General features: G+C 40.8%; 2 protein-coding genes across 4 annotated transcripts in view; one reads left to right on the forward strand and one right to left on the reverse strand.

Annotated features, from left to right (window-relative positions):
* The window catches only part of ATP6V1A (ATPase H+ transporting V1 subunit A), a 43,328-nt gene extending 39,971 nt beyond the window's left edge, over positions 1–3,357 (forward strand). For both annotated transcript variants that reach the window (XM_081940518.1, XM_081940517.1), the window contains one exon: positions 1,669–3,357. In XM_081940518.1, the coding sequence (XP_081796644.1) occupies positions 1,669–1,761 (93 nt within the window). In that variant the 3' untranslated portion in view covers positions 1,762–3,357. The remainder of the gene's footprint in view (positions 1–1,668) is intronic.
* An 824-nt stretch (positions 3,358–4,181) lies between these two features.
* CTC1 (CST telomere replication complex component 1) overlaps positions 4,182–26,254 on the reverse strand; it is a 34,793-nt gene continuing 12,720 nt past the window's right edge. For both annotated transcript variants that reach the window (XM_081940514.1, XM_081940513.1), the window contains exons 10-23: positions 19,023–19,146; positions 14,584–14,695; positions 13,536–13,995; positions 12,814–12,903; positions 12,504–12,629; positions 12,247–12,311; positions 10,639–10,745; positions 10,289–10,454; positions 7,383–7,460; positions 7,131–7,287; positions 6,855–6,919; positions 5,973–6,138; positions 5,753–5,867; positions 4,182–4,451 (exon numbers count right to left, since the gene is read on the reverse strand). In XM_081940514.1, coding sequence (XP_081796640.1) covers positions 4,348–4,451; positions 5,753–5,867; positions 5,973–6,138; positions 6,855–6,919; positions 7,131–7,287; positions 7,383–7,460; positions 10,289–10,454; positions 10,639–10,745; positions 12,247–12,311; positions 12,504–12,629; positions 12,814–12,903; positions 13,536–13,995; positions 14,584–14,695; positions 19,023–19,146 — 1,935 coding nt within the window. In that variant the 3' untranslated portion in view covers positions 4,182–4,347. The remainder of the gene's footprint in view (positions 4,452–5,752; positions 5,868–5,972; positions 6,139–6,854; positions 6,920–7,130; positions 7,288–7,382; positions 7,461–10,288; positions 10,455–10,638; positions 10,746–12,246; positions 12,312–12,503; positions 12,630–12,813; positions 12,904–13,535; positions 13,996–14,583; positions 14,696–19,022; positions 19,147–26,254) is intronic.

Genomic DNA, 26,254 nt, shown 5'->3' on the forward strand with positions numbered 1-26,254 from the left:
GATCCTTTTATTGTGTCTATAAGTTGAGTCATGTGGTCTTGTGTATCCAGCTTAACCAACAATGTATTTTGCTGAAAACCGACAAAAGATGTTTCAGATTGTGATCATACGATCGTGGGACACTGCAACTAGTCATAAATATGAGCGATCATTAATTCAAACCATCAATAAGCAAAACAGTTGTAAGTTGAGGACTACCTTTGGTAAGTATATAAATTGCAAACAAAATAAAACAGTGCGAGGAAAGTGGGTGGTTTGTTTCTGATTCCCTTTTTGTGTATTTGTATTTGAACAAATGCAGAAAGTTACTGTCTACAGCTATGGTTTCTGTTCAGTACAATCAAAATAAGTGCTTTGGCATGGGCATGAGTGCAGATACAGCACCTACTAAAAACAGAATAACAATTGGAAGGGACCTTGGAGGTCTTCTAATCCAATCCCCTGCTCAGGCAGGAAGCCCTATACCATTTCAGACAAATGGTATAGGTCTCTTCTTAAAAATTTCCAGTGTTGGAGCATTCACAACTTCTGAAGGCAAGCTGTTCCACTGGTTAATTCTCAGTCAGGAAATTTCTCCTCCTAGGTTCTCGTTCTAGGTTGCCTCTCTCCTTGATTAGTTTCTATCCCTTGCTTCTTGTCCTACCCTCGGGTGCTTTGGAGAATAAGTTGACCCCCTAGTCTTTGTGACAGCTCCTCAAATATTGGAGCACTGTTATCATGTCACTCCTAGTCTTTCTTTTCACTAGATTAGACATACCCAATTGCAGCAATGAGGTGACTGATTTCAAGACTTGTGCAACAGCTAAACTTGTGTGGAGACCTGATCATGTTTTAGATCATATTTAGACAGAAATATTTAAAATTAATTGGGGTTCACAAACTATATATCAAGCAATTTCTTAATCTTTTAGATTGCCCTTGTTCATATCCCAAATCAAACAAATATAAGATTGTTGTTCCTTTAATATTCTGTTAATCTAACTGCTGTTTATAAAAAAGCATGGTTGACAAGTGTTTAATCTAGCAATGAGGTGACTGATTTCAAGACTGTGTTAGGGATAATCACATTGATATATTAATACAGGGGTGTCCAAACTTGGGAACTTTAAGACTTGTGGACTTCAACTCCCAGAATTGGCTGGCTGGGGAATTCTGGGAGTTGAAGTCCACAAGTCTTAAAGTTCCCAAGTTTGGACACCCCTGTATTAATAGGAAGCAAGAGGTAAGTCTAAGTAGTTCCAATCTTATAATGTTGATTTAGCAAGAATTGTAGAACACACCTGCTTTTCTATAACTTGAGCTGCTGATAAAAAAAAGTGGATGGCTTTGGTCTCTTATCATGGATGGAGCATTTCACAATTCCAATTTCTTTTTGAATATGAAGCTTAGTACACATGCAGATTGCTATTTGATGTTACTGTTGTAGCAGGAGTGAAAGAGAAAATAGTAACTCTGGTGCATGATGCAGTATTTATCAGTCGGGGGTATCTGTTCTATTTTGTTCTACAACATGGAACAGGTGGATCTCATCAGGCCTATCAAAGGACCAGTTCCCTCTGCACCATTAGGAGGAATTCTGCAATGTTAAGATATTCATGACATCTTCTGACGTATTGCTCATTCTAAACCTTTTGAGTGATTATCCAGTTTTGCTCTGTTGAATTTCAGGACCCAGTGAAAGATGGAGAGGCAAAGATCAAAGCAGACTATGCCCAGCTGTTTGAAGACATGCAGAATGCATTCCGCAGTTTGGAGGACTAGAAATTCCCATTTCAGTGTTTCTCATTTCAATCTTCTCTTTTTCTAGTAGAAGATGAAGATATACATTGTGAAGAAGATTACTTATAACTGGAAAAACATTCCAATTTAGTTTGATAGTTGCGTGTGTCTTTGTGCAAAAGTAAAGCAGACTTTGCTTAGGTGCCAGTAAGGCTTGAAGTCTTCTCACCAAATTTAACCCTTCAACTGTTTCTTTTTCTGGAAGAGGATTAAGGTTGTCAAAGTATAGATTTATTCAGGGAGGAAAAAGGCAGTTAAATCAGTTTTCTACTGCATGTGGTCATGCATGATGCTTCAAAGATAGTTTTGCTTATTCTTTAATGCTGCTGTTGTGTCTATAATCAATAGGGTTGATCAGAATTATAGATCACAATATTTTGATGCAAAAGTTCTTCCCCATTCTTCTTAATGTGCTGAAAAATCTTCAGGATTAGAATTGATGGGCAAAAATGATTCCCAATAGCAGTCTATCTCAGCCATTATTATTTGAGGAAATGTATGCTTTTTGAATGTACATGCAACTTGTTAAATTATTTTTCTATGCTTTTTATGCTTGGAAATTATGGACCAGAAAAGATCAACCCTTCTTTTATTTCTGGCAATGTTTGCTATTTTCTTGAGCAAATGTAACACTATAAACTTATAAAAATGAAAAACCATATAACAGTTGTACAAAAGTTTCTAAATTTGCTGAAGAAGAGAATATTAAGAACCCTAAGTTTTAATTATTAAAAAGCTGCTAATCCTTTCTCTCACCTCCCCTTGTAAAGTCCATTATGTCTAGTGCTTTCTTATAGCATGTTAACAGCAGGCCTTGATGCTCATACATAATTACAATTTAAATAATGTGAAAGATAATCTTAATAGGTTTTCTTGATTGAACTTCCTAATGTCATTGTGACATTACTGCAAAATTTGTGTAAATCCGCTCTGGAATTCTGTTTCCTTGCACATTTGTAAATGTATTATAATATGAAGTATGATTATAAATATGATACAATGAAAACTGGAAACAAGGTTGCTAAATACTATAATCAAGTAATAACGTATTTCCTCTTCCTGACTACTTTAACTATAGAGATCACCCTTCTGTTTCTGGTGTGTCACTCAATATCAGTTTGAACCTTTCAGAAACGTGCTTTTTCCTCATTTAGGCAATGCTAATTAAATTTAATAACTGCATTTTCAATTCTTTTGAGTTCTATATTCAGAAAGCTAATTTCATTTATGCTGTGTTTGCAGAACATAATATTTGATTAGCACAAAGCAGTTTTGATTCTTTTGCTGAAATCCTTATTGACTATTATGTTGTAGCATTCTATGCCTAGGAAACTGATTAACTACTATAACTTTACATACAGTGTATTATGCTGCTTTGTTCTGTATTTCCCTCACTGTGCAATTTATTTTTGGATAAAAATAAAAAATTCTCTTTGTGTCAGTGTTAGAAAAATGATGTTCATGTCATGATATTACAAACTCAATGGTTCCAAAAGAGGAATTGATGAGAAGAACGGATTGTATCTAAGGCTTTGTGTATATTTGTTCAAATCTTAAAGAATAAAATTATGTTGATAATATGGTATTCTTGTCTATCATAGAGTAAACGTTTCTAGCCTTTTAACAGGTGCTTTGGGTCAATAAGACATTACAGAATTTAGTAATATAAAATGAGTAAACTTACGTTACTTAATCACTTCAACACACTATATTCAACCAATGTCTTAAAGCTGATTGGAAATAATAGATATTGAGATTCAGGATTATATATATTTAAATACATGCTTCTAAATATTCAGAAGTGTCTACTCTCAAGCTTTAGGATATTGTTAGTCTATATAACTTGGAATTGGAATCTGCGGGACTATTGGAAATGCTTTTTTATTGAGTGATTAGGGCCAGCATTTTTCTAATTCCCTTCTCTAGAATGAAAGCTTTTTTTCTTCTTGAAAGTTCATTCTATAGTGATGGCCTCACGAAACTACCATACAAATTAGGCTGTATTTGGTCCTAACTTCTGTGAACTGGGATGTAATAAACCTAGATGGATTCCTGGCTGTCCTGGGGAATTTTATTAATAATATAGTGCAAGAAATAGCGCATTAGGAAAACATTACTGCAAAGGCAATTGGAATAAATGCTTATTTGGTGTAAGCAGATGTGAAATGATGAATGGAAAATTATCTGTCTCTTGTTTGATCATCTGTTATACCTTTCCTAAATTCTAGTATGTGCAAAAAGTAGTCATTGTTTTATATTAAGATGCACTTTTCTCAGTACAGAAAGAATAAAATCATGGCAACAAAATATGCTTTAATCAAATGTTAAAATAACAAAACCTTTAGTTATAAGACAACACTGATTTGTATTTTACTGAAAAGAATGAAAGAAGCAAAAAAATGAGATTGATTTTTTTTATATAAAAATATTTTCACATTTTAATGTTTGTAACAATACTCTTCACATTTGGGCTTATGAATGATAATATATCAAAATCTGAAATATGTACACAAATTGGAATTACACAAATTCCTCCAGAGTAATTAGACTTTCTCCTCCTCCTGTTCTTCAGATTGTTTCTTGGATATTAAGACATACCAAGTTTGGTCGATTCCTCATTCGGCTTAAGAACTCTAATTCATTACAGAAAAACCTCCTCAATTGTCCTGACCCTATTAAAAAATAGAGAACTTTATAATCCATCTCTTTCACACTAAAAATAACACCAACACACTGTATATCTCAGCCGGTTCCTAGGTATGTCTTTTCTAATTTAGGGAGAAGGGTGCAGAGAAGCTATGATGGAGAGACTCTTTTCATTTTTAAAACGAGTCATTACTGTCACAAGGAAGTCAGTACAAGTTGAGGAACAATCAAGTGCAGTAGTTGGCATATTTATATTTCATATTTCTTAGCCCATCTCCCTCGTATTTATGCTTGCCCAATTAAGAAGATGTGCAATGGAATTCCATTTATCATTGCCTTTATTAAAATATCTTTTTAAGAAAAATCTGGAAATGTGTTTGCCTACATCTGAACAGAAGCATACAGTATTTTTTACAATATACCAGTAGTCCCCATTTGCATAAATCAGCCTTCTGCCCTTCATCAGATTAGATTTCAACTCCATAAAACTCAAAACACAGTGATCAATATTCTCCACCTCTAACTGCTGATGTTCCAATTAATATAAGAACAATTTTCTTGAGCCATTTTGTAATACAGATCAGCCTCTCAGGTTCCTAGAATTTTTCTTTAGAAATTTGCTCTCAATTTAATTGCTAGCAGGTATCTGCTTTAGGTATGGAACATCTGGCATACTGAAGTAAATTTAGCACCTTCATTGGGTGTTTTATTCATCTATTTTGAAGCTTCTGGGATTTGTAAGCAGTAAGTTAAGGAATATAGTGAGGCATCAGGATCACTATATTGTTAACAAGTAATTTCTGTATTGATTATAGCAAAGCAACATATCACAGGAATAGTAAGTTGAATAGCTGCCATCGTTTTAAAAGTTTCTTTAGCACTGAAAGTGTTGTGAGGTTGAAGGCATATACCATATTTTTCAGAGTATAAGACGCACCTTTTTCCCTCAAAAAAGAGGGTGAAAATCTGGGTGCGTCTTATACACTGAATACAGCATTTTTTAGCCTCCCGAAACCCCTCCCCCTTTGCAAAAACGGCCATGCATAGCCTTTAGGAGGCTCCAGAGTGCTTCTGGGGGCTGGGGAGGGGAAGAACGAGTGAAAAACTGGCCTTTTTTTGGCTCGTTTTAGCGCCCCCCCCCCGCCCTCAGGAGCACTCTACAAACCTCCTAAAGGCTATGCATGCCCTTTTTATTGACAAAAAAAGGCCAATTTTCTCAAAAAACGGGCTGTTTTTGGAAGGTCTGACGAGTGCAAAAACTTTTTTTTTTAATTTGCCTCTTCAAAATCTTGGTGCATCTTATACTCCAAAAAATATGGTAACATACCTGTCTTAAAAGATTTTCTATCCATTCTGAAGGCCAACACTATGGATCGACAGACAACTGGACTTCTGCATAAGTTTCTCAAATACTGTGTGAGCAGATCTTGTTCTTCCAGTATCTGTCAAAATCGGATAAATTAGCCTTGATCTACCCTCAAAATCATTAGGTAAAATTCCTAATTCAAGTAATTAGCAAATATCCTAATTCAATATAAGCCACTTACCCTAGCTCCTGTGCTAATTTCATTATGCTGAATGCTGATACTTCCCTTAATCCGAATATGATTTTGTATGACCTCCCATTCCTTGGGGCTCAAACCCAACACTTGTTGCACCTGTTGGTTTTTGCAAAATACCATAACCTCGCTTGTTCCATCTTCTACTAGGATTCTGTGATAATGTGGGGTTTGAAATAAATATATCACATTCTCATTCAGAATAATGGATATCTGTAATTCTATTCTGTATGTCATAAAATAATTTCAGTAGTGGGTAGTCCTTGAATTACAATTGGATACTTAGCAACTGTTCAAAATTATGACAGAGGCCCCTCCCACAGCTACTTATGGCTCAGTTGCAATAGCCATCCCTCCTCCAGTCATGTGACCACATCAGGCGCACAACCTGCATTTATGGCTGCTTAGAGTCCCTTGCAGGCATGTGAAGATTTTGTGAAGATTTTGCTAAAATCCAGCATTTACTTCTAATTTTCGGCAAAATCCTCCCATTGTAAACAATGGGTTCAATTTACGGCCACAGAGGTTGCTTTACATGGCAGCCTTTTTTATAACCATCATGACTTATGATTAAGTTGAGGATTACCCTGTACTCATTTTGATTTTAAATATATTTGATCAAAAAATAATTTTAGTTCAGCAAAACATTGTCAGATTGAGGATTAAATACGTACTGGTATGGACAAAATGAGCAAACTATTCAACATTCTATATTATATAATTTTAACATTCATTATTGCTTTTTCCTGTATGCTATTCATATAGGGACAATAAAAATGTATTATTAGCAGTTATAGATAACATTCTTTTTATGATCAGTTGAGATGCTTTTTTCCTAGATAAATGTATACATTTTTTCCAAGCACTTACTTAGCTGTAGCTTTAATCATTCCTGTACGTGACGAGCAAGAATTGTTACATTCGTTGGGCCTTCCCTGGGAAGGGAAGAAATATGTTGATAAAATCGTGCTAGTTATCATGTTTAGTATAAAAATTTATACGGCACTGTTATTTCAGATTACAGGTGTGAAGTTTGAATGACCATATGTTATTTCATACAAAATAATAAAACAATACAATACAGCAATTATGACACAAGGAAAGGAGATTAGGGATTCCCACATTCAAGTATGACTGACTAGATACCTCTGTGGAGATGTTGCAGAGATCACAGAACCATTGCATGGATAAAGATAAGATACATGTCAAATGGCAAGTGACTTGTGCTTGGCCCAGATTAAGAGGATGAAGTAGTATATTGGATAAATAACCTATTGAAAATTTAGCAGTGGAATCCATATGTCTGCAAATAAAAAAGAAAAAAGGAGCTTTCATCAAATTCTATAGTTGGATGAAAGGCAAAAAAATTTCAAGTTAACTCCTGAGGTTGATACTCACTTTGGAGAATTGTGAGGTGGGGGAGTCAGAATACACACATCACTAGAGGCAATAAAAACACAATAGATATTCCCAAATCTGTAATGAAAAAAGATGGCTTTTGGATACTAGTGCAGTTAAATGAGATAAAGAGCTAATGAGAATGGTCGTGGAGAAGCAAAAAAAAAAGTATGTACAAATAGTACTGAGCTAACAACAGGTTTGCTTCCCTAACTCTGTCTTTAATTCATACTTACAAACAGGCTGCCTATTAAAAATGACAGATGGCATTGTCCTTCCTTGAGCCACCAAGAGCTGAAGTTATGCATTATTTTTAGGAACTGATGAAAATGGTGCATATTAAAAATGTGTGGCTCAGTGGTTCCTGAAAATACTGTGTGGCTTCAGTGTTTTGGCAGTTCAAGGAAAACACCATTTTTAGTAACCGGCAGCCCATTCATATCTTATCAGTAATGTAATCAATAATCCAGGGACCTTCCAGTGATATTAACAAAGTGTCACTGAGAAGGGCAGAGAAAGGAGCTGTGGCCTGGCATTTTGGTACACTGCACCTGAAGAAGCATGGCAGTTCTGGAGAAGAAATGGGCTGAGAAGACTGCCAAGGGGAGCAAGTGAGAAGATCAGGCACACCACACTTAAATGAGAGAATGATAATGGCAGCCAAGAGAAGATAGGCAGGAGGAAGGAAGGAGTCCTGATAGGTTTGGACAGAGTAGAGCAGACTGTGAAAGGAAGGGAGAAAAAGATGAAATGCATTAGTCTTGCTTGATTCATCCTGTAAGACCTCTCCAGACTGTCTCTTTGCTTTATCTTAACTAGATTTCTAAGTCAAAGTATATTTTGTGTGTGAAACAAAACACATTTTCTATTCTGTGGATATCCCAAATGGTGGCCAATACAAGACATTAGTAAAAACTGCAGCATGACAGTCACCAAAAACCAAAGCCTTTTCGCTAATAGCAGTGAAGCAAATCCTATAAATTTGCTTTCTATACTCCCTTGTTCATCACTGGTATCATTTTGAACAGTTGCTGAACAAATTGTCACCTTCTTGCCACATTGCTAGGAGAAAGTGGCAAGAAGGTGACAAGCAACAGGGAGAAAGCAGAACTATTTAACTCATGTTTTGCATCTGTCTTTACACAAAGGGATAAAACAGTCCAACCTATCAAAAGCAGCACCACAAAATTAGGAACACAAATTGAAATAGGGAAGAAAATGGTAAGTGAGCACCTGTCTACCCTAGATGAGTTCAAATCACCAGGACCGGATGGATTACACCCCAGAGTTCTGAAGGAACTAGCAGACGAGATCTCAGAACCACTGAATTATATCTTTCAGAGATCCTGGAACACCGGGGAACTACCAGAGGACTGGAAAAGAGCTGATGTGGTTCCCATCTTCAAAAAAGGGAAAAAATTAGATCCAGGAAACTACAGACCTATCAGCCTAACCTCAATACCAGGAAAGATTCTGGAAAAAATAATCAAGCAACGAATTTGCGAACACCTAGAAGCAAACAAAGTAATAGCCAAAAGCCAACACGGATTTGTCAAAAACAGATCATGCCAGACTAATCTTATTGCATTCTTTGATAATGTGACAAAATTAGTGGACCAGAGGAATGCCGTTGATATAGTTTACTTGGACTTCAGTAAGGCTTTTGATAAGGTAGACCATAACCTACTACTAGATAAAGTAGAAGAATGTGGGTTAGACAGCATCACCACCAGATGGATTGGTAACTGGCTGACCAACCGCACTCAACGTGTAGTTCTCAATGGAACTGCATCTACATGGAGGGAAGTATGCAGTGGAGTACCCCAAGGCTCTGTTTTAGGCCCAGTACTCTTCAACATCTTCATCAATGATTTGGATGAGGGTATAAATGGGGAACTCATCAAATTTGCAGATGATACCAAGCTGGCAGGAATAGCCAACACTCCAGAAGATAGGCTTAAGATACAGAAGGATCTTGACAAACTTGAACATTGGGCACTATCTAATAAAATGAAATTCAATGGTGAAAAGAGTAAGGTTCTACATTTAGGCAACAAAAACGGAATGCACAGGTACAGTATAGGTGATACCATACTCAGTAGTAGTAACTGTGAAAGGGATCTTGGAGTCCTAGTGGACAACCATTTAAATATGAGCCAGCAGTGTGCAGCAGCTGCCAAAAAAGCCAACACAGTTCTAGGCTGCATCAACAGAGGGATAGAATCAAGATCACGTGAAGTGTTAATACCACTTTATAATGCCTTGGTAAGGCCACACTTGGAATACTGCATTCAGTTCTGGTCGCCACGATGTAAAAAAGATGTGGAGACTCTAGAAAGAGTGCAGAGAAGAGCAACAAAGATGATTAGGGGACTGGAGACTAAAACATATGAAGAACGGTTGCAGGAACTGGGTATGTTTAGCTTAAGAGAAAGAAGGACTAGGGGAGACATGATAGCATTATTCCAATATCTCAGAGGTTGCCACAAAGAAGAGGGAGTCAAACTATTCTCCAAAGCACCTGAGGGTAGAACAAGAAGCAATGGGTGGAAACTAATCAAGGAGAGAAGCAATTTAGAACTGAGGAGGAATTTCCTGACAGTGAGAACAATTAATCAGTGGAACAGCTTGCCTCCAGAAGTTGTGAATGCCCCAACACTGGAAGTCTTTAAGAAGATGTTGGATAGCCATTTGTCTGGAACGGTATAGGGTTTCCTGCCTAGGCAGGGGGTTGGACTAGAAGACCTCCAAGGTCCCTTCCAACTCTACTATTGTATTGTATTGTATTGTAAATGATTGTAAGTTGAAAACTACCTGCATTAGCACAGGCAAGCAGATATCAATAATGCCATGATATACGATGAATAATAACATGATGCTTCAGTATTTCTGGGCTCAAGGCGTACCTGGAAAGTTTGCACTGTAGATCCCGAAACAAAATCCTAGCTCCAGGCAACAAACCCCAAAGATATGGCACAAAAGCGGCTTGAATATAGACATCCAGAAGAATTGAAGAATCATGTGCAGGTGCTATGCTCAGTTTCACAGTATAATTCCAGGGCAAGAGGCCACCTAAATAGGTAGAAGACAGTTTGCTCTCAAGTTGATCCTAACACCATTTTAGCTCTAGGTTATAAAAAAATCATTTTTCCTCTTGCAGAATAATTCTCACTAATATATTCTGAATAGTCTGACTAATGTACGCATGTTGTCTCAGCAATGCTTATAAATGCTTATACATTTTCCAAATAGTTACCTTTTTTCTGAGCACAGGCATCTGTTTCCGTCTTCTTTCCAGAATGAGAGTCACACAAAGTTCTTTCTCTTATTTCCCCAGAAAAAGAGACCAGGGAACCTTTGGAGCTGATGAGAAACATTTAATTTACCACATTTCCTGCTTTTCATCCAAAACAGAGATTAAGGTAATCTGGTCAATTTAAACTTTAGTTTTAAACATAACTCTAGATTAAAAACACTAACCCTAGATTAAAAATAACAAATAAAATCAGTAAGATAGCAGCATCTTCTAAATTAAAATTCAGTTCAACAACAAATTTAAAAGATTTTTCAAGGTACTGTCTGCATTCAGTGTTTTAAACACTGAAAAAAGAACAGATACAGTTAAATAATTGATACATTAAGTTTAAATTTGCTGCCAATCTCATTCATTCACTAGAAGTGCTAAATTTTGGCTTCTTAAATACTAGCACTATCTGAAGAAAAGTGACTGCCTGCCAAATGTTTACCTGATGCCCGTACATTTAAAATCATTTTCATCATTTCTATTGCAAAACTATGTTTTAAAAGGGGAGATCTGCAGCGATTTCTGGAATCAACTTGTTAGTAAGAGATCCCTCAGCAGCCAATTGCAAAATCCAGAAATACACAGTGAAAATGCCTGCTCTTTTCCCAGCAAGCAGATCTCAATTGTTACCAGACACAACACAGCCTCCGAAAACAGCCTCAATAATTAGACATGTTCATTAAACAAGTAGATTTTTAAATACTGTTAGCAAAACTATCGGGAACTTTGAAGATTCTAAACAGAAACAGTTTTTTTTCCTGAAAGGAGCACAAACTCAAGCCTCCTCTAAGGAAAGCCATAATAAATGCAAATGAAATGCATACTCAAATGGAAACCCATCCTGGAGATACTATTTCCTTATCCAATATATTTTTTAATGTCATATGTATATGCATGTTTATGTATGCGTTAGAAGCCACACACCAAGAAAAGACAGGATCCAAGAAATAGTAACTTAAAAACTACCATATTTTTTGCACTAAGACACACTTAATTCCCTGTAAAATAAGAAAACGGGTGCATATTCTCTCATATACACAGATCACACTCACATGAAAACATGTGCATGTATGCACGCATTCAAAGAGTCTTCTCTCCTTCCAGCCGAAACAATAAAAAGAAAGGGAAAATGGTTGGGAGTAGGCTAGCACTTAATTTGGGTTTGCTTATTTTTAGCTGAGTGTTTCAGTTGTAGTCTTTGCAAAGACTTCATTTGTCTGTCAGAATACACAAGAATCCCATTATGTCCTAGCTGTAAATGATAGCTAAATCTTAAATTATGATTTTATGCACTCAAAAAGAAAGAAAAATTTTGCTTTAAAGCAAACTAGGTTTAGTGTGAACAAGCAGCCTGGATATGCCTTGTGTCTCTCTCCAACTCTTTTCTATCTTGTGCTTCAAAATTAGTTTATATTGTATTGTTAGCCAAGATAACAATGCAGACCAGAAGAATATGATTTTTTTTAAATGGATACCTGTATGCCATTTCATTTCCCTAAAGACCATAATTACAATTTCCACAGTAAATCTCTCAGTAAACAAAAAGAAAATACATTTTACCTCAAATTGAGTATTTCTGCAATGGAAAACATTTTTTGTTCCCTTTTTAACATGTCTGACATGGGCTGAAAAAGAAAAAAGAAATATATTCATTCATTGCTCTTCCCCTTCACATCGTGAACCTACTGTACTGTCATTACAATTGTTCACTTCTACTCACACATAGGACTCTCTGTATTAGCCTTTTAGTTCATTTTCTTCCCAAATCAAAATAGAAACACGACTGGTAGAAACTCAAAAGTAGCAGATTAACTTACCTGAGAAATTTGTCTCACATGATGCACATAGGCCCCATCTGGGAAGGGCAGAAAAAAGGAACAGCTCAAGTTTGATTTGTTTCCTGGAGCCAGTGAGGAGCACTTTTTATCAAAAATATCCAAATCCTGAAAAAAACATAGTGAACTGTGACCTACCATAGAATCAAACAGTATTCAGACACCTCCACTACAAGAATCTTGAAATTTGAAAGACAAAAAATTGGACTAGAAGGCCCAATCACTGATTTTTATTCTTCCTGAGTAAATCAGCAAAAGTCCAACAATAAATTTTAGTTCCGGTTAGTCTTACCGTGCACTGAGGTAGAATGAGCTGATACAAATGGTCAACATGTAGAAATGGGAACCAGTGCAGAGAGTTCTTCAGAAACAGTAACAATACCTGAAGAATAATTTGAGAAGTTCTTAACAATAGAAACCCAAATTTTACCATAAGAGTGTTGGTGGTGAGATATAAGCCACAGTATGCTGTTTGGCAAGATTAAGTTCTAGAGTTCCTAGCTTGCATAGAGCAGCATGTACGGTCTTGGGGGTAAAACTGGGCTTGTGTTATAGTGGCCAAATTGTGCCAAAACTGATTGGCACTATTTTTACTATTCGTAGGGAATGCTGTATGGGCACAACAAAGGCTGATAACTTAGTATTTAACTAAAACACCTTTTGTGAAACCATGACAAGCAGCAAAGGATAATGTCCATGGGTCCATTTAAGGACAACCACAATATATGACTTAAAACAGATAATTTAAAAAATGATAAAGAAGGTAAATTATTATACATTTCCGGAACTAAGAGCAAGAGCAAATTAATAGATCTGACTGAAGATAGTCCGATCGTGAGCTAATTAATAAGTATAAAAGAAAAAGCATGAATTGATGTCATTCAGTTTGTTCTGGATCTCACGAACTGATGATAACTACACATTACACAATTATGATTATGGAAGAACAACAGAAATACAACATTCTCAATGAATGCAATCATGTGCCATTTCTCCACTTTGCTTTACCCTTACTTTCTGCTGGGCTTCTCTGGTCTCTTCAAAAGCAATAATCTTGAGCTCCTCCTGTTCTTCACTTTCTCCAAGACTGTGGCATAGCTTAGGTTTGCCCATCCACAAAACTGTGGTCTGAAAGCAGAGTTGCATTGCCTGCCCATTTTCAGACATGCTTTTTGAACTATGGAGGTAGTTGCGCCATGCAAGTCCTTCCTTTTGAATCAGCAAAAACAGACGAGATACACAGGTGATCTTCTCGGTACTATTCCTGAAATGTTCTGGCTCTCTGGTATTTGGTTCTTCTACTTCCTCTCCTTTCCTTTTAGCTTTCCTTACTGGGACCCTCAGATCAGTTGTTGAACTGCCACTGTCTTTAACATCACAGGTTGTCTGTTGATAGATAGGAGGACTTTTTTTGGCTCTCTTTTCAGGAATATGAAGAACTTTCACATCTTCAAAATAAAACTGTGCATAAAGTCTGAGAAGATAAGAGCAGAAAAGTGCAGCTGTAGAGATGTTATAGGGAGAAAGAAATACAAACTGCAGAATTAGGACACTAATTATAATGATTTTTCTCTAATGGACAGTGTTTCCTATAATGGGTTGCTCCTCCATTTTCATTCTCGGTTCTACTGTAAAACACCTGCAATGTGTTGGGCCTTCAAGGTAGACCAGACTAGAAAACCAGAGTTATGAATCTAATACTACTTTCATTAAAAAGTTAAGAGAAACAGAATGGGTGGAAGTTCGTCAGATGGAGATCCAGTTGAGAATGGAACTTCGGTGCTAAGAGATTCACTCATAAGATGCAATGTCACATGACCACACCAAACTCCAAACATAGAGAGAATAACTGGTATGGAACTTTTATTTTAATCAAGAGAAAATCAGAGTAAAGGAAAATATTCAAAATTCTAAACATGAGTCATAGTACAACATTTTCATATTAGACTTCTTCATAGTTCTAAAACAATATTTTACATTTGGCTTTTTCATCTGCATCTTTGACTTGTTCTATGAGTCTGCTGTTCTTAAACTTTGTAAGTTTAAACAAATGGATACCTGCCTTTTCTTTTTCTTTATATGATTGGCTGTAATTGGCTGTTGTGAAGAAGAAAAGTCATTTTGAGGAAATTGCTCTGTAATAAGCTGAAAAATATTCACCTGGAGGAGGCACCCTGTAGTTGAAAAAAATGAAATCAGTTAATAAGCAAAGTTGACTACTATACAAAACATAGCAGAGAAAGCAAAAGAAACAATTTCTCCTCAAGACCCACCTTAGCAAAAGTGATATAGGACATGACCGGGTCAAATGCATCATCCGTCATGAGTTCCTTCATGCCCACAAGGGATCTAAGTCCAGTCCACGTTGAATTCCGCCTACTCTTATATCCTCTAATTTCCCTCAGCCGTTAATAGTTCAGTTTCTTGTAGCAAACTTAAGCTTGCAATAAATCTTTTTATCCATTTGAACCATCTGGATCTCCGGATTTGTTTGGTACTTAACAGGTGCCTCTGACCAATTCTAGCTTCAGGTATAATGAGATACTAAGCTTCAATTCCTTATTTTTCTCTCATTACACCTGAAACTAGAATTGATCATAGGCATCTCTGCTAAAGTAAAAAAGAAGAAAAATAGTTTGTTCCTCGCAAATAATGAATAATTTACTTATTACTTTTCTTGCTATTTCTTTAATACACACTATTATAAGCTCTGCAATCTCCCTATCTCCACTGAAGATAAAGACAGACATCTGTTTTCTAAAGGACAGAATGGTATAAAGGATAAGTATAAATACTCTCATTTAAAAGAAATGAGGAGTTGGAGGATAGAAGAGTCATCATCCATATTAGAAAGGATGAACACTTCACTGAACTTCAGATCCAAACAGTCAAGGGTTATTTATCAAATTTATATTCCAACTTTCTCAAGATAATGCGCAGCACTTCCTTTCTCTAATATTTTCCTTACATCTCTATCGCTATGATAGATGTGGCTAAAAAATACATCCTATTTCAGGAACAACTTGCACCTAAACTAGCAAATGTATTGTGTTACAAGTGTTTCAAATTTGTTCAAATTTCTTTTAAAAAATCACTTTGTTTATGTAGTTTATTTCTGAATTACACTGTTTAAAGATATTGAAACCAATTAAAATATTTCTGACCATTTTAGGGAAAAAGTCTCAAAAGATCTTATTTTTAATAAATGTTAAATTTCCCCATACTTTTAATAGGCTATTTATAATTGAATGGGATTTTTATGCCATAGAAACAATTCTACTTATGTCACACCAGAAATATTTATGCTGAGAGTCCTGCTCCTTTCATTGTAGCCTGATCATATGGTGACACAATACAATCTGTATTTCAGATCATACAGCTAGCTTGATAGTATAATTTAACACAACCAGTATATTCTGCCAATAGGTTTCCAAGCGCAACTCAAGATGCTGATTATTACCTTTAAAGTCCTTCATGGCATAGGGCATGATTATCTGAAGAAATGCCTACCTCCTATTATTTCTGCCTATCCAGAGTTAATATGGGTATGATCTATTGGTGGACCTTTTGTATTTTTCTATGTGTGATTCTAATTTTTCTACTGTGTCTCATTCTAGTTGTTTTAGACAGGGCTATGTTTCAATAGTTTTAAATGTTTTACTTTTTGTGGATTTTCTAAGCACAATAGTTTTTTTGAAGTGGGTGGTAATATCAAATCAAATAAATTAAATTAAATGTTGTATCTTTCAGAATTGTGAGTTTGATTCTAGGATTTTAATTTGAGCATCTAAAGTTATTTATCTTTGTCACTCATCAATATCCCAACATTAATTAGAATAATTTCAAATAAATAATTAAAACTTTTGTAGGAACCTCTTTTTACTACCAAAATTCTTTCTAACCAAGATAGGCTTAACTTTCTCCATCTTAAAATATCAGCTGTTATATTTTTCCAGATTGGTAAAGATTTTTGAATAAATATTTTGTTCTATTTCAGTAAATTTCCAAGTACTTCACTGGTTTAATATTAACATTAAACCCTGCTACTGTTTTAGATGTTTTTGCTCTTCAAATAGGTTAATTTCATCATCTGATTGTTATCCTGATATTGAACTACACTGTTGTATATATTTCACCACTGATTCTAAAGGGGGCAAGATTTTTAGATCCTTCATCATCAGCATTTATCTTTAATTTATGTTTTTATTTTTTTCTGAAATCTTACTCTCTTGATATTGTTAGCTAATGCCAACAAAAGGAAAGGAGAAAAAGGCCAGTGTTGTCATGTCCCTATTGTAGCAATAGTAGTAAGACTTATATACCGCTTCCAAGTGCTTTACACCCCTCTCTAAGCAGTTTAGAGTCCCCAACAATCTGAGTCCTCATTTTATCCCTCTCGGAAAGATTGAAGTCTGAATCAACCTTGAGCCTGGTGAGATTTGAACTGCCAAATTGCAGGCACCTGGCAGCAAAAGTAGCCTACAGTACTGCACTCTAACCACTGCACCTCCATGGCTCATTGTAATAAGTTTGGGGTTGTTTTTGGCCAGTGAGCATATGTATTAGAAGCATCTTTTGTTTTTATTAGAGAAAACAAGCCAACTTCATCAGATGAAAATATTCATTTTGTACTATTGGAGAATATCTCCAATATTCTGAGGGAGAGGGATCTTGGAGTTCTAGTGGACTACCATTTAAATATGAGCCAGCAGTGTGCAGCAGCTGCCAAAAAAGCCAACACAGTTCTAGGCTGCATCAACAGAGGGATAGAATCAAGATCACCTGAAGTGTTAATACCACTTTATAATGCCTTGGTAAGGCCACACCTGGAATACTGCATTCAGTTCTGGTCGCCACGATGTAAAAAAGATGTGGAGACTCTAGAAAGAGTGCAGAGAAGAGCAACAAAGATGATTAGGGGACTGGAGACTAAAACATATGAAGAACGGTTGCAGGAACTAGGTATGTCTAGCTTAAGAGAAAGAAGGACTAGGGGAGACATGATAGCAGTGTTCCAATATCTCAGGGGTTGCCACAAAGAAGAGGGAGTCAAGCTATTCTCCAAGGCACCTGAGGACAGAACAAGAAGCAACGGGTGGAAACTAATCAAGGAGAGAAGCAACTTAGAACTGAGGAGAAACTTCCTGACAGTGAGAACAATTAATCAGTGGAACAGCTTGCCTCCAGAAGTTGTGAATGCCCCAACACTGGAAGTCTTTAAGAAGATGTTGGATAGCCATTTGTCTGGAACGGTATAGGGTTTCCTACCTAGGCAGGGGGTTGGACTAGAAGACCTCCAAGGTCCCTTCCAACTCTACTATTGTATTGTATCTTTCCTTGAAATGCTGGATTTAAGGGAATATCAGCAATGCTTCATTTCAACAATGTGATACAGAATTTTAGCATTTGTAGTAAAACAAGTGCTATACTGAGTTAACTGTTAGGGCCATTTGTGCTCTGCCTCTTGTTTCTGGATTCACCCAGAGATGAAAAGTGCACAGTGGGTCTCCCACAACCCTGAGATTCAGCAATGACTGGAAACTTCTCTTCTGCACATGCCGTTGGTGCAATTGCCCAAATAACTTCCTCTGTCTCTCCTTCCCTCTTCATCAGTGTTTAGAAGCAGCTACTTTCACTTCCATATAAGCATGCTGTGCAAATAGCACACTGCTTGCAGAAGAACTATTTTCACTCTGCTGATGGTTGGGCATCAAAATTAAAAAGATGGTAAAATTTTTATGTATATGCACCATGAGAGGCTTTCAACTGTCAAGTAAAATTTATCTTTAAAATGTCTTTAAATAAAATCTCAGGCTTGTGTAGATCCCTAGATCACAAGAGAAGCTCTCTTTTTCTCTAAAATCATTATCAAAATAGAAAGAGAATACTTTCATTTTATTTATGGACGAGCTAGTTAAAATGATTTCCTTAAAAACAATTTTCTACACTTCTGCAAACTTGTATTTCCTTAAGTCTGCTGATACTTTCCTCTTTTCCAGCTACATAAACATATCACTCAAATAACTAAATAGGAATAGAAAAAATAAGATTATCAGCTAAAATTGCATGGACCACCACGGGGGTCCCCAACCCCCAGCTCATGAACTGGCACCGGTCTGCAGCATGCCAGCAACCGGGTTGTGTAAACAAGAGAAGCTCCATCCATGGCATGGAGGCAGACCACAAAACCCCACCCCCTCCAGTCCATGGAGAAACCTTTCTCTCTGGAACTGGTCCCTGGAGCTCAAAGGGTTGGGGCCGTTGGACTACCAGTCAACCTGATGGGTAGATTCATTTTCTATAGCAATAGTGTAGTATTTCTTTCAAAACTCTGTCTTTTGTAACCAATGATGGATACTATCTTTAATTTGTACAAGAACTGACAGTTTCTACTTTACTATTCTGTAAAATCTCAAAATATAGTTGCTATTAATATTAAGGGGCCATTATTTTATATTTCCCCCAGATTATAAATAAAAGTGAAATAAATACTGAACATACCTATTAGTGATGTGTCAGTGAATGGTCTACAATCCTTGTGGAATATTATACAAGGAAGACTGTTACTTCTGTCTCGTAATTGGAGGGAACCATTATTGGAATATTCCAGCACTCCAAGCAACAGCTATCCTCCCACCCCAAAAATAAAAGGTGATTATTAGCCATTAACAGGAAAAGAACAAAACTATTCACTAATTATGTTACATGTTTGTAAGAATATTCTTTTGCCTATTTTTCTATGAGTATCTGAATAATGAAACTTTTAACAGTACTAGAGAACTAGTGTCAGATCTGCCATCTTTGGCTTGATGCTTCACTGGCATTCTGCCATCAGGCATTGGAGGGGACGGGGGAGAGGAAATATGCAATTGGCATGTGAGGTGATCAAAAGGGAGAGTGGATGACAGACTTGACAGAAACCAAGAGTGGTGAGTACCATCTTGTTCCAGGCTTCAATGACATAGAGCCTGAGAAAGGAATGTGAATTGCACCAAACATCCAAGTGGTTCCCAAAACACCTATGGGCACACCATTGGCCAAAGATGAATTGGTCAAGTAAGAAGGGCTGGGAGGAAGGGGGGAATTTTGCCATCTTTTCTGCAGGAACTTTAGTTCTAGCCTGCTTTGTTTACAACCACTGATCCTTAGTAAACGAACCTATCACTTCAATCAAATGGAATGTCCCTTGGTCTTACCTGAACTCCATGTCTCAAAGGTCCTGTGGGATGAGTCACTGATGGGTATTCTCATGTCCAATCTGCCCAGACACTGAGGTTAAATTTGAGGCCACTCCTCTCTACTTCCTCTCCCTGGCTCTCCAGTTTAATCGAAGGTCAATGTCCCAAAGAAGAACCTGTGAAGGAAGGGTATAGGAAAGACAACACCAACACACACATACGGTCCCTGACTGACCAAAAAACACTAACCTGGCTCAGGACCCTAGGTGCTAGCTAGCGCACTACACGGGTGGGAAGTGACTCATCCCACAGGACCTTTGAGTTCAGGTAAGACAAACTGACAGTCTCCAAAGTGACCTGTGGGAGGAGTCACTGATGGGACATACCAAAGCTAGATGTTCATGGGAGGGAATCATTGATTCCCTCCCATGGACATTGAATCATTCCCTGAGCCCCCCGACTGTCCAGCACTCCCTGCAGTACCCTCCTACCAAAAGATGCCTCCGCAGAAGCATCCAGCCAGTAATGCCTGATGAAAGGAGAGGGCGAAGGTGACACCTTTGCCCCTCGATAGAGGGCTGGAAGGAGACGAAGAGCACCTCCAACCTCCTGAATGCAGAGGTGCGTTTCAGGTAGATACGCAGTGCCCTTCTCACATCCAGGAGATGCCAGGACCGTTCCCTTTCCCTGGAAGGCTCTGGACAGAAGTCCGGAAGCACCACCTCCTGAGCCCTATGTAAAGGAGGATTAACCTTGGGCAGGAAAGAAGGGTCAAGCCTGACAATGACCCTGTTGTAAAAAGTGCACAGATCCACCCTCGATGACAACGCATTGATCTCGGATACACACCTGGCAGAGTTAATCGCCACCAGGAACACCACCTTGAGGGTCAGGAACTGAAGGCTCACCTCCCTCAGAGGCTCTAAAAGGGCCTCAGTCAGTGCCTGGAGCACCATGGGAAGGTCACATATGGGAAACGGGTGAACCACAGGGGGCTGGAGATTAGCTACCCCTCTGAGGAACCTCTTTGACTGGGTGCTGAGACAGGGATCGAGAGCCCCCCGCCCCGCCCCGCTCCCCAAAGGACTGTAGGTAAGGCCGAGACCTGTCTCCTGAGGGTATTGTGGGCTAGACCCTTCTCCAGGCCATCCTGGAGAAATTCCAGCACCTGTGGTGCCGAAGCCAACCAGAATCACCTCTGCCCTCTCTAGCACTAAATTCCTCAGAACCCCGGAAAGGAGAGGAAGAGGGGGAAAGGCGTAGAGGAGGCCTGCTAGCAATCTACAATGCAGGGCATCGACATCCACTGCCCCTTGAGCTGGGAACCATGAAATCAAGTTAGGGACCTGGGCGTTCGATGGGGTGGTGAAGAGGTCCACTGTCGGCCGACCGAATCTCCAACAAATCTGCTCGAAAATGCTGGGATGTAGCTGCTACTCTCCATGGTCCACCGTCTCCCTGCTGAGCCAATCTGCCCGCTGGTTCTCCACCCCGGAAATGTGTTATGCTCAAATCGACAGAAGATTGCTTTCTGCCCAGTTTTCCAGCCTCACTGCTTCGTCTCACAGCGCCAAGTGAGTGCTCCCTTGTTTGTTTACATGGGCCTTGGCAGCAACATTGTCTGTCAGGACCAGGACATGTTGACCTTTGACTGTTCCCTTGAAGTGGAGGAGTGCCAGGTGTACTGTTCTGAGCTCCAGCCAGTTAATGTTCTTTCGTAGATCTGAGGGCGTCCACTGGCTTTGAACTAACTGGGCTTCTAGCTGTGCCCCCCAACTGAAAAGACTCGTGTCATCATTAGGACCAACCTATCTGGTTCCCTGAACAGGGAACCCTTGGCCAGAGCCGGGGACATCCACCAACGGAATGATAGAAACACCTGGGGTGGCACGAGGATCTTGAAGAGGGCGTCACTTGTCCCGTCCCTCTAGTGTGGAAGCAGCAACCACTGCAGTTCTCTGGCGTGGAGGCATGCCCATGCACAAAATGAACTTGCCCAGAAGCCAGGAGAGAAGAACTACGGGAACAGAACGTGCCTTGCAAATTTCTTTAATCAATCCCACTATACTGTCTCTGCGCTCCTGTGATAGAAACACCTCACACTCCACAGTATCGATAATGATCCCTAAATCCTGGAATCTAGTGGTGAAGGTCCTGAGGGCTGATGCCAAACCAGAGGGGAGGGCCCTGTATTGATAGTGGACCTCCCGTATGAAAACCTGAGGAACTTGCAGTGATCTGGGGCAATCATGATATGGAGGTATGCCCCTGTGAGGTCAATGGATGCCATGAAATCCCCCTGCCTAATCCCCTCCAGGATGGATTTGAGGGATGCCATTTTGAATTTGCGATAGACCAGTCTAGAATTTAACAGCTTTAGGTCCAGGATCGCAAACCCCCCTGAACTTTTAGGAACAACAAACAGGTTTGAATAAAACCCCAATTCCTTCTCTCCCTCACTTGGATATCCAGCAGATGCCTTATGGCCTTGCACATGCGTTTGTGCTTGACCGGGTTCCTAGAGGGGGAAGAGAGACGGAATCTATTCAGAGGAACGGAACTCTAACTTCAACCCAAATCTAACTGTTTGAAGGATCCAAGCATCAGTGCTGATGTGGTCCCAGCGATCCACAAACAAGACGGCCGCCAATCGGGTGATCTGAGCCCGAATCACTTGTTTCTGCGGTAGGGACGGCCACCCCCTCCTCGAAAGGGATGCTTACTGGGCTGCTGGTCCTTGTACCTGTCCCTATGGTACTGCCTGTCCCACTGTCTGGGGTATCTGGGGGCAGAATACCTTGGCTGCTGGAAGTCCTGATCAGGAGGCTGATAGTGGACCTCCTGGGGTAAGGTGCCGGGCGTTGATCTGAGCGCTTGGTCGTGGAAGGGAAGACCTTGCGCTTATTCTTGTCTTCCACTCAGGTGCTTCCCCTCGACCTTCTCCTTGAAATGACGGAGGGCTAGGTGGATCGCCCTGAGCTCCAGCCAGTTGATGTTTTGATGCAAGTCAGAGGCCGACCAACGTCCCTGGGCCAGCTGGGAGTCGAGATGCGCCCCCCAACCAAAGAGACTCGCGTCGGTCGTCAACACCAACCTGTCTGGCTCTCTGAATGGAGCCCCTTTGTACATGGTGGGAGACATCCACCAGTGCAGACACAGCCAGACTTGGGGTGGAACGGGAATCTGGAATGTCGCATTGCTGGCACCATCCCTCTTTTACAGAAGCAGCATCATTGCAGCTCTCTGGAGTGAAGTCGAGCCCACGGGACAATCGCTATGCAGGAGATACACTTCCCCAGCAGATGCGAGAGCAACATTACGGGGACAGAGTGTGCCCTAAGGATCTGCTGGACCAGTTGGCAGATACTGTCCATACGATCTTGTGAGAGGTACATCCTACTCTCCACCGTGTCAATGACCGCCCCCAGGTGTTGCAAGTGTGTAGAGGGATCTAAATGGCTCTTCTAGAAATTTACGGAGAAGCCCAAGGACTGCAAGGTCCTAATGGTGAACTGAAGGTCCTTTTTTGCAGTCTTCCCAGGACTGCACCCCTGAACTAGGACATCATCTAAATAAATTTGAATTTGAATCGGGCAGACCTGAGGTAACCCGCGACCACTGCCAACACCTTAGTAATGGTCCTGGGGGCTGAAGCCAGACCAAAGGGAAGGGCCTTGTACTGATAATGGACACCCCCCCCCCCCAATATGAAAATCTAAGGAACCTTCTATGGTCCGATGCAATCAGGATATGGACATAGGCCTCCGTAAGATCGATGGAGGCCCGGAAATCCCCAACCCTGATCCTTTCAAGGATAGACTTTAAGGAGGCCATTTTAAACTTCCGGTAAACCAGCCTGGAGTTAAGCAACTTTAGATCTAGGATGGCTCTCCAGCCCCCTGAACTCTTCAGAACTACAAAAAGGTTGGAATAGAAACCAGAACCTCTCTGGACCTCTGGAACCAGTTCCACAACCTATATGTCCAGCAGGTGCTGTATGGCCTTGCGCATAAGCTCGCGCTTCACCAGGTTCTGAGAGGAGAAGATCCAGAAACGAGAAGAGGGGTGAGAACGAAACTCCAAATGCAAGCCACAATGAACAGTGTGGAGGATCCATTCATCAGAGGTGATGCGGTACCACCAGTCCGCAAAGTGAGCAAGGCGACCGCCAATTAGAAGATCCGAGCCCGGATCATTTATTCCTGCGGTAGGAACAGCCCGTCCCCACCCGAAAGCGCCGCTTGTTGGGCTGTTGGTATCAATTCCTATCTCTATAATATTGCCTATCCCCTTGGCGAGGGTACCTAGGGGGAGGGTATCTCTGTTGCTGCTGGTAGTCCTGCTCTGGAGGCCGATATGCAGGCCTCCTCTGGTAGGGCGTCGACTTTTGCTCTGCCCGCTTGGAAGAAGAAGGAAAGATCTTACGTTTGTTCTTATCCTCCACCAGCAGCGGGTCCAGGGATGCTCCAAATAGCTTGTCGCTGAAATACTCTGGTGCCGCTAAGGTCCACTTGGACCGGGCTTCCCCCTACCAACTACAGAGCCAAAGCAGTCTCCTGAACGCCACCAACATGGTGAGCGCTTTGGACACGTATTTGACCGCATCAAGTGTGGCATCGCTGAGAACTGGGCAGCCACAGCGAGCTTTGCGATGTCCTGCAAGAGACATACCTCCGTAGCTGGAACCCTCTCCTGCATCTGGGTCAGCCAGAGAAGGGTAGACCTATTGAAGAAGGAGGCCGCAGCCGCTGCCTTGATTGCCCACGTGGCCACCTGGAAGTTCTTGCGCAGAGTCAGTTCAGCTCTCCTATCTTTCGCTTTAAGGTTGTTGCAATGTCCCCAGCCACCAGAGAGGAGGACGCCAAAGCCGCCACAGGTGGGTCCACTGTCGGAATCTGTAAAGCCTGAGAAAAACTAGGATCAAGGTAATAAAACCGGTGATTGTTGCCACCTGGGGTAGGAAAGGGTGTGGGCTTCACCCACTGGTACTTGAGAACCTCTATGAACATAGGGAGAATAGGGATCTCCTCCTTTGCTACTGGGGGCTTGTGGAATGGCCCCTTTTTGTGCCCCCACCAGCGGGAGCCACCTCCAAATCCGCAATAGCCTTGCGAAGAAGGGAACCAAATTGGGAAGGGGGGGAAATAAACCAGTGAACACAGAAGCCTCCGGAACAGGTTCTTCATCATCAGAGAAACCAACCTCCTTCTGACCCCCTTCATCTAATACAGAATCCTCACTAGCTGTAGACAGGGAGCTGTGCCTATGCTCATGAGCAGAAGTTGTGGGTTGGTTTGGATGACCTCCCGGTGTACCACAAGAACTCCTCCTAGAGGATCTAGATTTTTTCTGCATGCCTGTGGCAATACCTTCAGAAATTGCCTGGGCAATAATCTGCTGAAACCTCTCTGGAAGCTCAGGAAATGTTGGGGAAAGAATGGGAGGCCCCAAAACCGGCTCAGCCTCAATAGATTGAGGAGCCAGCCTAGGTCTGCCCAGCCCAGCAACAGGCCTGCCGAAATGATCCCCTCTCTGGGTCCCAGGGTGCTCACGGGTGATAGGGGGGGGGGGGGGCATGGAAACACTCCCACTGAAAGATCCCCAGGATCTAATGGGTTATTCAGCCACAGGCGTGAGCCTAAGGGGGGAACAGGACCTGGAGGGGGAAAGGCTAATGCAGTCCCTGGCTCTTTGAGAGGAAGTCCTGGTGGCAACTCCTTCATGCCCCCTGTGAGAGCCACTGCTGCGGCAGACTTAGATGTTGGCCTCTTGCCCAAGGCCCTCTCTCTGGATGTAGAGGGGCCTCTGGAGGTCCCCTCGCCAGGCTCAGGATCCACAGGGGAATCCGGTGCTGCCTCCCCTGGTCACCTCATGGCACATGCCATTAAGAACAGCTTCCCCAAAAGCCTCAGGTACTCACAGCTCCTCAGATGGCTCACAAGGCTCTTTACAGCCTCCTCCGCTCCTCACAGAAGATCCTGAAGGGCCCCGTGCCTCCGTGCACATAGCCCCAATGCCACTGATCCGTGGCTCGATTGTGGAACGAACGTTGGAAGGAGCAGCTGGAGGTGGTTCCCCAGTTCACGTGGAGAGTGCCTCTGCACGTGGCCTTTGCAGAGCTCTAATGGTTGCCCTGGCCATGTGCGTCTTCCCGGAAGCCGGCAGGGATCCAAGATGGCAGCTGCCGACCATGTGGCCTGATTCCTCCAGGAGCTCTGCCTCAACAACGCCACCCAGAGGCGCTCCAGCAGCCCCCAATTGGGGTGGAAATGCACTTCCTCTTCTGATCTCCTGAGGCCGGCTTCGGAGGCTCCCCAGAGACTGCAAGCAGTCTTGGAGCCTGAGGCGCTCCAGCAAAGCCCAGCTATTGCCCAGCGCAGCCACAATCACTCAGGGAAGACAAGGGAGGAAGTGGGGAAGGCAAGGATGGAAAATTCTCACACCAAATTGAATAAAGTCAGGAGCCAAGAAAAAAATCTCCTATTAGGCCGAAAGACTGAGATTAAACTGGGAGCCAGGAAGTAAGGCAGAGGGGAGTGGCCTCAATTTAACTTC

This window comes from Natrix helvetica, assembly GCF_964273705.1.
Source record: "Natrix helvetica genome assembly, chromosome: 2".
NCBI lineage: Eukaryota > Metazoa > Chordata > Lepidosauria > Squamata > Natricidae > Natrix > Natrix helvetica.